The following is a 12,452-nucleotide window of genomic DNA, read 5'->3' as shown; positions in this document are numbered from 1 at the left end:
AATTACAACTTGCAATCAATGTATGCAGTTTTATTTTACAGATCTAGTAACAGATGATCCTGAGAAGAGAGCTCTGAAATCTTGTTTGCTATTTGGCAAGGAGAGGCTTCACAGGATCAGTACATTTGGTCTTCCCATGAATGATCAGAAAGATCTAGAAAAGATTTGAAAACCATTTAAACACCAGCTCAAAGTAAGAATTAAGTCCAGGACTCTCAGATTCCAACTCATGTCACACATTCAAAAACCTCAAGAGTCTATTGATCAGCTTGTCAGAAGACATGAATGTGAACTTTCTGAAGAGGAACTGATAGAGGGAATCAATGCACTAGTTATTACCACCACACTAATTAAAGCCTTTAGGAAGGAAGTTCTGGACAAGAGAAAAGACCATGCCATTGACAGATTATTTGAAGATATTCTATGGCAAGCATGACGCCCACAACAATTATGTGCTTTAATCGCAGTTAAAACTATTGCTACAGTCAGGAACTTGCACTAAACCAAAAAAAACCTTTAATAGAGAGGTTATTACACCTACTCACAAGCTGTCCAGATTTTCTTCATATTTGCAAAGCATGTGGCAACAAAAGGCTTTAGAGATGTATAGTTCCAAAGGCCACGCCAGACTCTGGAACAAAACAGAGGTGACCAATGGACACTACACGACCACAACACTATCCTCCATCACTACCTCCTATGGGAGCACATTCCAGACACTTATCACCCTCTGTGTAAAAATTTTGCCTCTCACATCTCCTTTAAACTTACCCGCCTTTACCTTCAATATTTGTCCCCTAGTAAGTGACATTTCTACCCTGAGAAGAAGACTCCAACTATCCATTCTAATCATGCCTCTCAAAATTTTATAAACTTCTTTCAGGTCACACCTCACCCCACGATGTTCAAGTGAATTCAAACTGAGTTTATTCCTCCTCATAGCTAATTCCCTCCAAATAAGGCCACATCCAGCAGTTTCTGTGCCATCATAAAGCCTCTGCATCTTTATGGAAGTATGACAACCAAAACTGTACACAATATTCCAAATATAACTTAAAGCTTTATAAAGCTCCAGTATGACTTGGCAATTTATATACTGTCTGCCCAACTGATGTTTTCTTGACCATCTTATCCACCTTGTGTTGCCACTTTTTGGGAACAGTGGACCTGTATGCCTAGATCCCTCTATATGTTGTTGCTGCTAAGGATTCTGCCATTTACTGTATACTTCTGTCCTGCATTAGATCTTCAACAATGCATCATCTCACATTTGTCTGGATTAAACACCATTTGCCATTTCTTCACCCAAGTCTCAGGCCTATCTGTATCATGCTATATCCTCTAGCAATCCTCCTCATCTATTTGCTCCTCCTTCACTCTTGTGCAATCCATTAAATTATTAAACAAGCTACTTACATCCTCCTCCAAATATTTTACAAGTATTAGCTGGAGTTCTCCTGAAAGCCCAAAGGAACAGAAGAAAGTACTTTCAGAGGATAGCAGGAAGAAGCCACGCACACAGATTAAACAGATCTGGACAGAGTCAACTAACAAAGCAGAAAAGATCTAGCCGAAACAAATGTGATATAGTTGACAAAATCGCACAGGATACATGCCACGTTATGTAATTGTGACTGATCTGTGATATTAATGGTATTGGGATGTTTGTTGAAGATGCCAGTTGCACAAAGCTCTGTGCCCTCTCCAGTCTTCCAGAGTGCCAGCAACAGACTGAATCAGTCACCAAAGAAGATCAGGGTACCACCCATCACAGGGCACTTTCAGTATTTTCAACCTTCTTGAATCTATGCTGGAGGGAACATCTTTAAGCCATGTCCAGTGATGGATGCTGCCTTCCAATGATGCAGGTACGCAGCAGTTCTGATGATATTCACCGAACTCCTCCATGACCAGGACGACCATCAACTACAGCACTGCTACATGCCACATGTCCTCTGAGACCACAAGGAGAGTGTCACAAAGAGACACCTAAGTACAGAGGCCACCACATCATGCGTGGTTCTTTCTTGGACCCTAAAGGGAAAGTCCAGTCCCAAGTAGTCAATTAACAATGACAGTTAAACCTCCAGGCAGATGCGCATTCTTTATTTGTGGTAAGAGTTTATATGTTCTAGCAGCATCTTCCATGCAACTGTTAGCGCAGGCAACTCTGAGTTATTTCCTTTCTGTGCTATTCACCTTTGAGGGAGAAACTCAGATGAGGTATATCTAAATCCTTTACATTTGTGGCATCCTAATGAGAACCTCAAATCCCAGGCCAGACCGGCCTGGGTTCTACTGACAACATCTTATTTAGGTAGCAGCATAGTCTTGCATCCATTCTCCAAGGGGCAGATAGTATCGCCACTGCTGGCAGTGACACTGCGGATAAATTGATCTCCAGTTTGTCAAATGAGCACATTTTCATCCCATACATAAAACTTAAAGTAATCAATGCTGAGAGTGATGCTGGTTTGAACTGTTTCTGTCTCAACAGGACTACACGACGTGTACCAGTTCTCATGGATGAATATGTTCTTGAAGAGCAGGGCAATCGCAAGGCAGAAGAAATTCGCAAGTTCCGCCAAAGGCGACAGGTGATCCTGGAACAGCGAGAGAAAGAAAGGCAGTCTCGCCGTCAGCTGAAGGCACAGCAACTGCAAATGTATGAGGCTATGCAGGTAATTGTTGCCAGAACTATTCCTTGTAAAGCTTCCAAGGGCATTTAAATGGTCATTGGATAAACATATGGATAATAATGGAATAGTGTAGGTCAGATGAGCTTCAGTTTGGTTTCACAGGTCGGCGCAACATCCCCTGTACTGTGCTATAATGTTCTGTGTTTTATGGAAAATGCTTGCTTTCTTTCAGTACATGCTCCAAAGAAATTTCTGATTAAATTTACACACAAAATTCAGGCTGACATCAGCAGTGTAATACAGGGTAATTGCTGCGCTGTCAAAGGGACCACATTTTTGATGAAGCTCAATCTGCCCTCCCAGGTTGTCCCACAAGATGTCATATCACCATTTCCAGTGTTATCCTAGCTGATGTTATTTATGGACACATCAGATCCCTGACTGAAATATAGCTTGATAGGTCACATTTTGTTTTGATTTGAATGAGAAGCTGTCTCAATGAGACAGAAGCACACCACGTTGCAGATTTTGTCCTAACAATAAAACACAATTGTTAAGCAAAAGAAATGAGGATAGATTAAAATAAATCAGTCTATTATAAAACAAATTCAAGAAGTTTTAAACACAGATAAAATATAATCCTATTAATCCCAAGTTACAAAAAAATTTCCTTGTACAGACAGTGAAAAGCAACCTCAGTAAACACACGAGAATCCTTTTTCCTAACCCCTCAATAAGAGAGTTGTGCATTTAACTTCTATACTGGAACATCTGATAGCTTATTCTTGGAGCTATCATACACCTGTGTTTAAAAAGACTCTGCTTCAAGTTTTTTTCAGGATTTTATCCCAACACATCCAATCTTGGATTATTACTGACTCCGTACTCTAAAGTAATTTCACTACATTCTCTGAAATGAAACAAAGAACTACAGAATCTGGAGATCAGAAACAAAAACAGAAATTGTAGAGAAACTCACCACGTCTGGCAACATGTACGGGAAGAAAGAGTTAATGTTTCAAGTCCAGTGACACTTTGTCAAACTGTTAGTAGCTAGGAAAAGATTGTATTTATGCTAAAGCCAAAGTTGGGGGAAGAAGGGGAATGGTGTGCAGATAGGTGGAGATGGAGCTGAGCCAGAAAGAGGGCGGCACGGTGGCTCAGTGATTAGTACTGCTGCCTCACAGCACCAGGGACCTGGGTTTGATTCCACCCTCAGGCAACTCTGTGTGGAGTTTGCACATTCCCCCTATGTGGGTTTCCACTGGGTGCTCCAGTTCCCTCCCACAGTCCAGAAATGTGCAGGTTAGGTGGGTTAGCCATGGGAAAAGCAGGGTTGCAGGGAATGGTTTGGGGCTGGGGTGGGTGGGGTACTCTCCAGAGGGTTGAATACTTTCTACCCCACCAGCCTCCGCATCCAACAAATCATCTTTAAACACTTCCGCCAACTCCAATTAGATCCCACCACCCGGAACATCTTCCACTGCCCACCCCCCACTGCCGTCCGCAAGAACCATTCACTCTGCAACTCCTTAGTTGGTGCCACACTCCCCAGCAACCACTCCAACCACACCTGATACCTTCCCTTGAAACTGTAAAAGGTGCAACACCTGCTCACACACCGCCTCCCTCACCTCCATCCAATGTCCTAAACAGTTCTTCCAGGTGAGACAGAGCCTCACCTGCATTGCCTCAAATCTAGTCTATTGCATCCGGTGCTCCTGAATAGTCTTCTCTACATCGGTAGCATCAAATGTAGACTAAGTGACCATTTCACTGAGCAACTTCATCTAGCCTATAATGGCCAGCCTAACCTCCCGGTCACCACCCATTTCAATTCCACCAACCCCGCAACCGCACTCTCCCTCCAACATTGTCCTCAGCCTCCTCCAATGTCACAGAGACTCAGAGTGCAAATTTAAAGAACAACAGCTTATCCTCCGCCCGAACCGCTCAACATTGAGCTGTCCAATTCCAAATAATCTTAACCCCCCATACCCCGGCTCCCTTTCCAGGCCCACCTCCTCCCTTCCATTCCACCTTCTGACCCTCCCTTCTCGCTACCAACTGGACTCATCCCTCCCATCGACCAACCAGGTCATACCTATTATCAGTGTTCACCTATCACCACTATTCTGCTACCCCACGCCCATCAATTCATCCCCCCATCTTTATCTGCAGCTGCCCCTACCCCCACATCCAGTCCTAAAGAAGAGTAATACCCAAAACATTGAGTTCTCCTTTCTTCCAGTTGCTGCCTGCCTTTCTGTGTTTTCCCAGCCTCCTGTTTGTCTACCATATAACGTGATAATGGGTGACCTTGCTAAAAACAACCATGTCATAACAGTACTGGGTGTGGTAAAGAACATGGAGGAATGCGAACAGGCTGTACTGTTGATGAACTCTGTGTTGAGTCCCACAGGCTGCAGGATCCTCAAGCAGAAATTGAGATGTTGTTCTTCGAGCTTGCACTGAACTTCACTGAGATGCAGCCGGCCTGAGAGAATTGTTGGCCAGGGAACATGGTGGTGTGTTGAAAGGGCAGGCTACTGGAAGCTTAGGATCATTATTGCAGACATGATTTGATGTGATTTAATGTGGCCACATATACCAAAGAACAGTTTTGTTTTGCAAGCAGTACAGGCAGACCACAGCAAACAAGGATACAGAGATCACAGGGTGCTTAGACAGAGAGGAATACAAGGTTATTGTTGCACAGGAAGTGCACAAATCAAGACCACCATTAGTAAGATCAACATTATTTGAAGTTAGAGAGACCCATTCAGCAGTCTAATAATGGCAGAGAAGAAGCTGTTCTTAAACCTGTTGGGGCATATGTTCAAGCTTCTCTATCTTCTGCCTGATCGAAGAGACTGGAAGGGAACATTACCAGGGCAGAACCTAGGTGTTCTGCAAAGTGGTCACTCAGTCTGCATTCCGTCTACCCAACATAGAGGAGATGACATTGTGAGCAGTGAACACAGTAGACTAGATTGAATGAAGTACAAGTAAATCTCTGCTTCACCTGGAAGATATATCTGGGGCCGTGGACGATGGTGAGGGAGGAGGTAAATGGCAGGTATTAACATTCTGTGATGGCATGGAAAGATGCCGTAGGGGTGTGAGGAAATGTTGGAAATAGAGGAGAAGTGGGCCAGAGTGCGCTGGAGGGAATGGTCCCTGTGGAATGCTAACAAGGAAGGGGAGTGGAATATACGTCTGGTCATAGCATCCCATTGGATGTTGTTCCTCCCCACAACTCTTTCTCCATCAATGCCATCATCAGTGCACTTCCCTCTCTCATTCTAAACCTGAGAAGCTTATCAATTTTGCTTCCAATTTCCACACTGGCCCCACCTTCACCTGGTCCATCTCCAACTCCTCCCTTCCCTTCTTCGACATCTCTGTTTCCATATCTGAGGAAAGGCTGACCACCAATATGTAGGACAAACCAGACTCCCAGACCTACCTTGACGACATATCCTCCAACCTGCTTCCTGTATAGATGCGAATCCATTCTCCTGGTTTTTCTGTCTTATACTCAAGGGTTGAGGAAGATGTGGATGTTAGCACCACTAACAGGAGAAGTATTTGCTGCCCTTCCTAGTTGCTTTTGAGAAGGAGTGGTGACCTACCACCTTAAAGCACTGCAGTCTATATAAAACAGGTTCACTTGCAGAGTTGTTAGGCATGAGGTTTGGGCGATAACTCATCAATAACAAAGCAAAGCTTATTTATTTCAAGTCATAATAGTGTGTTTATTCTAGGAGAGTTTGGAGATACCAGCCTCTTTGTCCAAGATTGTAGATTTCATGGAATTAGTGTTTAGTATTAAAGAAATCTTGATGCAGTGCATTTTGTAAATGACATGCAGTATAGCTGTCTGCTGGATCTGCCCTGCCAATGGGACAGAACATACCCGAAGATTGTGATGAAGATGTCAGAAATGTTGGCTGAAAGATACGATTCTGTGGGAATGTTTTTATCAAGCTATTGCTTGAGTCGTCTGTATGACTGCTCTGTCAATTTTGGTATAAGGTCAGAACTGTTAGTGAGGAGGTTTCTACAGGGTTGTCTGGTGTGTCTCCATCATACCCGGTGCCTAGGTCAATGTCAGATGGTCTACTCAGTTTTATTCTTTTCATTAAGCGTTTGGCACAATTGAGTGCCTTGCTAGGCCATTTCAGAGGGCAGTTTTTAAGGTCAACCAGATTGCTGTGTATCTGAAATCATATCGGGCAATGTGGGAATGTCAGATACCATTCCCCAATAGTGAGTCATTTGGGTTTTAACCCTAATCCATTAATTCTCGAATCACAATTACTCGTAGTTGGTGAGTGATAATGGGAACTGCAGATGCTGGAAAATCCAAGATAATAAACTGTGGAGCTGGATGAACACAGCAGGCCAAGCAGCATCTCAGGAGCACAAAAGCTGACGTTTTGGGCCTAGACCCTTCATCAGAGAGCTCGTAGTTGGCTTTTTATTCCAGGTTTATTTAATTTACATTCTCCAGTTATCATAGTGGGAATTGAACACTGGTCTTCTCTATATAGGTTTACGTTTCTGAATTTCTAGTAATATAACCTGGATGTTACAGTTGCAGTTATTAACCCTATTAATCCACAATTCTGCTTTTGGTGAATGTGTATCTGAAACCCTCAAAGCCCTCTGCCATTCTCTCCCAGCCATTTAGTTTTCACAGAACCTGTGGCACCAAAATGTATTACATCACATTTTTACTATGTTAAAATTCACTAAGCAATTCCAGATTTATTTCTTTTCAAGTTTATTCACATCTTCCTGCGTTTTGCCACAGCCATCCTTGATAGTAACATGCAGTTTGGTGTTATTTGTGCAAGAATGAGTACTAATACAATCTCTTGCTTCCATATTCTGCAGGAAGCCTTAGATGAAGCTCGGAACAACGTCTACAAACTCAGAGAGTCATACAGAAATAAACTTATCGAGGAAGAATTGAAGCAAAGAGAAATTGCAGCAATGGAAGCAGCTCTCTGGGCAGAGCAGGAGAGAAAAGCCATGAGTTCCACAAATAAAATACCTAAGAGCTCAGGAAGGAGAAAGTAAAACTGCAACATGACAATTCATTTTCAAAGTTTTAGATTGTATTTTTAATCACATTTCATTGAATGACTTCCAGCCATTAGTGTTTTTAACCATATCTCCAAACTTATTTCCTAAGTTCCATGCTCATTTTCTTTTCCTATAGTGTTAACTAATTACTTTTGCTCAAGTTCATAATAGGTAGATACTTGAAGTAAAAATGCAAAAATACAGTTTATTTCTTTCCTATTTACAGATGCTGGTTGGCCTATTCTGTTTTGCGTTTTTTTTGTTTTGAATCTATAGCCTTGATTCATGTAGGTCTCTTACTTTGGCGTTTCCGTGAGCTTTTTTTTCAATTCTGAATCACAATTATTAAACTTTGTTCTCTTGTAACACAGGCATATTTAGGGGAAGCTAAATAAATATGAGGAAGTAACGAATCAGAAGAATATGCTGATTGTGTGATTTGATAAAATTGGAAGAAGTTTGCAGAGAGCATAAATGCCAGCACAACCATGTGAGCCAAATGGCATGCCAGCATGGTCAGAGGCAAGCTTGGCACCTGATTAAAAGTGCAGGGTGGTGCCTGGGGATCAGAAACTTGTTCTAGCATGCAATGCTGCAAAACAGATGCTAGCCATTGCCGAGCTTAACATTGCCTGATAAATTGAAACAGGTACGAGAGCAAAAGACCACCAATGACAGCGTATACTGGTGACCAAATGGTCAATAGAAAGGTACTTGGTCCTCACTCCTTAAGTGAAAGCAACTTTAAACACTTCATTTTAATTAATACTTTCAACAGTTTAATACTGCAGCATTGAGTATCATCACAGTGCTGTCTGTTCTTGCTATTTGCTACTTTGAAAATTTCCCTGGCTCTCTGCATCCACTGAACAACCTCTTCAACAAGCTTAACAGTTAATTGGAGGTGAGTGAGTTGCTGTCTTCATGATTGAGCTTTGTGAAAATCACCACCCATTCCAGAGGCATCAAAAAATTAGCACTCAAGCCCAACAGTGGCCACATCAGACCTTGACTTTGTGGCTGGAAGTAGCCATGGTGCCTTCAATTCATTTCTACTCTATGATGACTGAGGAAAACCAATAGGAATATTGGACCAGAAATAATGGGAACTGCAGATGCTGGAGAATCCAAGATAATAAAATGTGAGGCTGGATGAACACAGCAGGCGAAGCAGCATCTCAGGAGCACAAAAACTGACGTTTCAGGCCTAGACCCTTCATCAGAGAGGGGAGGGGGAGAGGGTTCTGGAATAAATAGGAAGAGAGGAAGAGGTGGACCGAAGATGGAGAGAAAAGAAGATAGATGGAAAGGAGAATATAGGTGGGGAGGTAGGGAGGGGATAGGTCAGTCCAGGGAAGACGGACAGGTCAAGGAGGCAGGATGAGGTTGGTAGGTAGGAAAGGGAGGTGCGGCTTGAGGTGGGAGGAAGGGATAGGCGAGAGGGAGAACAGGTTAGGGAGGCAGAGACAGTCTGGGCTGGTTTTGGGATGCAGTGGGGGGAGGGGACGAGCTGGGCTGGTTTTGGGATGCAGTGGGGGAAGGGGAGATTTTGAAGCTTGTGAAGTCCACATTGATACCATTGGGCTGCAGAGTTCCCAAGCGGAATATGAGTTGCTGTTCCTGCAACCTTCGGGTGGCATCATTGTGGCACTGAAGGACACCCATGATGGACATGTCGTCTGAGGAATGGGAGGGGGAGTTAAAATGGTTCGCAACTGGGAGGTGCAGTTGTTTATTGTGAACCGAGCGGAGGTGTTCTGCAAAGCGGTCCCCAAGCCTCCGCTTGGTTTCCCCAATGTAGAGGAAGCCACGCTGGGTGCAGTGGATACAGTATACCACATTGGCAGATGTGCAGGTGAACATCTGCTTAATATGGAAAGTCATCTTGAGGCCTGGGATGGGGGTGAGGGAGGAGGTGTGGGGGCAAGTGTAGCACTTCCTGCGGTTGCAGGAGAAGGTGCCGGGTGTGGTGGGGTTGGAGGGGAGTGTGGAGCAGACAAGGGAGTCACGGAGAGAGTGGCCTCTCCGGAAGGCAGACAAGGGTGGGGATGGAAAAATGTCTTGGGTGGTGGGGTCGGATTGTAGATGGCGGAAGTGTCGGAGGTTGAGGCGTTGTATCCGGAGGTTGGTGGGGTGGTATGTAAGAACGAGGGCGATCCTCCTGGTGCGGTTGTGGTGGAGGCGGGGTGTGAGTGATGTGTTGCGGGAAATGCGGTCAAGGGCATTCTCGACCGCTGCGGGGGGAAAAGATGCAGTCCTTGAAGAACGTGGACATCTGGGATGTGCGGAAGTGGAATGCCTCATCCTGGGAGCAGATGTGGCGGAGGAATAGGGGATAGAATTTTTGCAGGAGGTTGAGTGGGAGGAGGTGTGATCTAGATAGCTGTGGGAGTTGGTGGGCTTGAAATGGACATCAGTTTCTAGCTGGTTACCTGAGATGGAGACTGAGGGGTCCAGGAAAGTGAGGGATGTGTTGGAGATGGCCCAGGTGAACTTGAGGTTGGGGTGGAAGGTTTTAGTGAAGTGGACGAACTGTTTGAGCTCCTCTGGAGAGCAAGAGGCGGCGCCAATACAGTCATCAATGTAACGGAGGAAGAGGTGGGGTTTGGGGCCTGTGTAGGTGTGGAAGAGGGACTGTTCCACATAACCTACATAGAGGCAGGCATAGCTTGGACCCATGCAGGTACCCATGGTCATCCCCTTTGTCTGTAGGAAGTGGGAGGAATCGAAAGAGAAGTTGTTGAGGGTGAGGACGAGTTCAGCTAGGCGGATGAGGGTGTCGGTGGAGGGGGACTGGTCGGGCCTGCGGGACAGGAAGAAGCGGAGGGCTGGAAATACACTCTGGTGTTCCTGAGGAACCTCTCTACCTATAGGCTGACAGCCTAGACTGAAAGCCTAAGCATCTGCTTAGTTTTGTTCATCCCATAACTAGAATTACAGAATGGTTAAAGCATAGAAGGTGGCCATTCACCCATCATTTATGTCTGCTCACTGTAGGATCTACCTAGCTAACGCTACACCTGCCTTTTCCTTGAAGCCCTATAAACTTTTTCTCACCAGTGTGTAGAGCCACAATTGAATCTGCGTGCACCGCATTCACATATACTGCATTTCAGATCCTAACCATATGCTGCATAAAAAAGGTTTTCCTTAAGTTGTTGCTGGTTTTGTTTTTGCAAATCACCTTATATTTGTGTCCATCTAGCCATTGTGCTATGTCAATCCAGGGGCTATGGTCCAGTCATTCAGTGGTGAGGGGCACTGGACGGCAATCGTTCTGAGGTCTGGCTTCGGTCAGTCAAGGGAAGTCTTGGCCTACAGTCAGTCCAGGGTTGGAATGCATCTGTCCAAGGCAGTGTCCACATTGATGCCAGGAGCTCAGTGAGCATCAGGGTGCAATCAATTTAACCCACAAATCTATCAGAACACCTAGAAAATTGTCAGTGTTCACAAATAGGAAAGGCTGGGGCTTTTTAAAATTTTCTCATCAACCTGTTCAGAATTGTGATCACACACCTCTAGGAGCAGGTGGGACTTGAATCTGAGCCTCCTAGTCCAAAGTTAGGGGCATTACCCCTGTGCCACAAAAGCCCTTGAAGAGGAAAAGCTTCCACCTTGTGAATGTGCGAATCACCTGTGATCACAACAACCAGTTAATGCGGGTTTGTGCAAACTAATGCAGCTGGCTAGGAAACTGTTCAATTCTGCATATATCATTGACTGGAAAGTGTTTCATTTTTCTCTATTGTTTGCCAATAAAGGAAATTTGATTTTTGCTATCTGCTTGTGATAACATTTTGGGAAAAGCCTTTGTTGAGAAGCCTGTGGACTCTGCGGTAACTTACTGCTATGAACAAGGGTTCATGGAGGTTTGCAATACTCTGCACCAACTCACTTTCAGAGAGAAATTCAATTAGGAAGCATCCAACCAAGAGAAGACTCTCCAGCTCTGTGACATCTGACTTGATCTAATTTTCTACATTCTGCATTCAGTACTACACCATACCATTGCAATGACTAACCTTCCTTAGTGAATTAGGGTCCAGTATAAAGAATTATGCAAATATCAGAACTTCCCCGCTATCCCCCTCTAAGGAATGATGAGAGCCACCTCTCCATTACCCATCTCATATCTTAAGAACGCCAAGCCTAGATATGGAAACCCCAGCCAGGAAAAAGACATTTTGTCTCCTACATTTTGTGAAAGCTGGTCATTTCTCTACATCAACTCCTCTGCCTGCACAGGGCCCACATCTGGCTGTCCCAGGCTGAATATTCTACTATCAAAAAAATTGGACAGAAGTCTGCATCCCTGAATGCCACTTCTGGAACTGTGGCTGCGTTGCCCGGCTGCCAGGTCCATCGCTCGTTCGGTTACAAGACAGACTACGAGCACATACGTTGGTGATGCAGGGAAACATTCAAAGGTTAGAGACAAAAAAAAGCTGCAGATACTGGAGCCCAACGTAGATAAACAGGATGCTGGAAGAACACAGCAGACCAGTCAGCATCTGGATGAAAGAAGCAATCAATGTTTTGGGTATTACTGAAATGTTGACTGCTTCTTTCCTCCAGATGCTACCTGGCCTGCTGTGTTCTTCCAGTGTCCTGTTTGGCTACCAGACATTTAAAGCTGTCCTGACAGAAAAGCAGTATTTCCTTACAATGAGGGAAGGTACTCCACTGATTTGACCTCAGGCAACTCTGTGAACACCTTTC

At 44.4% G+C, this 12,452-nt stretch overlaps 1 protein-coding gene across 1 annotated transcript in view; it reads left to right on the top strand.

The window, feature by feature from the left end:
• adgb (androglobin) overlaps positions 1-9,134 on the top strand; it is a 284,646-nt gene extending 275,512 nt beyond the window's left edge. Inside the window, exons 36-37 of the mRNA XM_059648385.1 lie at positions 2,498-2,681; positions 7,542-9,134. Of these exons, the coding sequence (XP_059504368.1) occupies positions 2,498-2,681; positions 7,542-7,727 (370 nt within the window). The 3' untranslated portion in view covers positions 7,728-9,134. The remainder of the gene's footprint in view (positions 1-2,497; positions 2,682-7,541) is intronic.
• Positions 9,135-12,452: the final 3,318 nt, after the last annotated feature.

The sequence above is a fragment of the Stegostoma tigrinum genome, chromosome 9 (assembly GCF_030684315.1).
Source record: "Stegostoma tigrinum isolate sSteTig4 chromosome 9, sSteTig4.hap1, whole genome shotgun sequence".
In the NCBI taxonomy this organism is placed as follows: Eukaryota; Metazoa; Chordata; class Chondrichthyes; order Orectolobiformes; family Stegostomatidae; genus Stegostoma; species Stegostoma tigrinum.
Note: the sequence above shows the minus strand (reverse complement) of the source record. Positions and strands in the feature narration are given on the sequence as shown.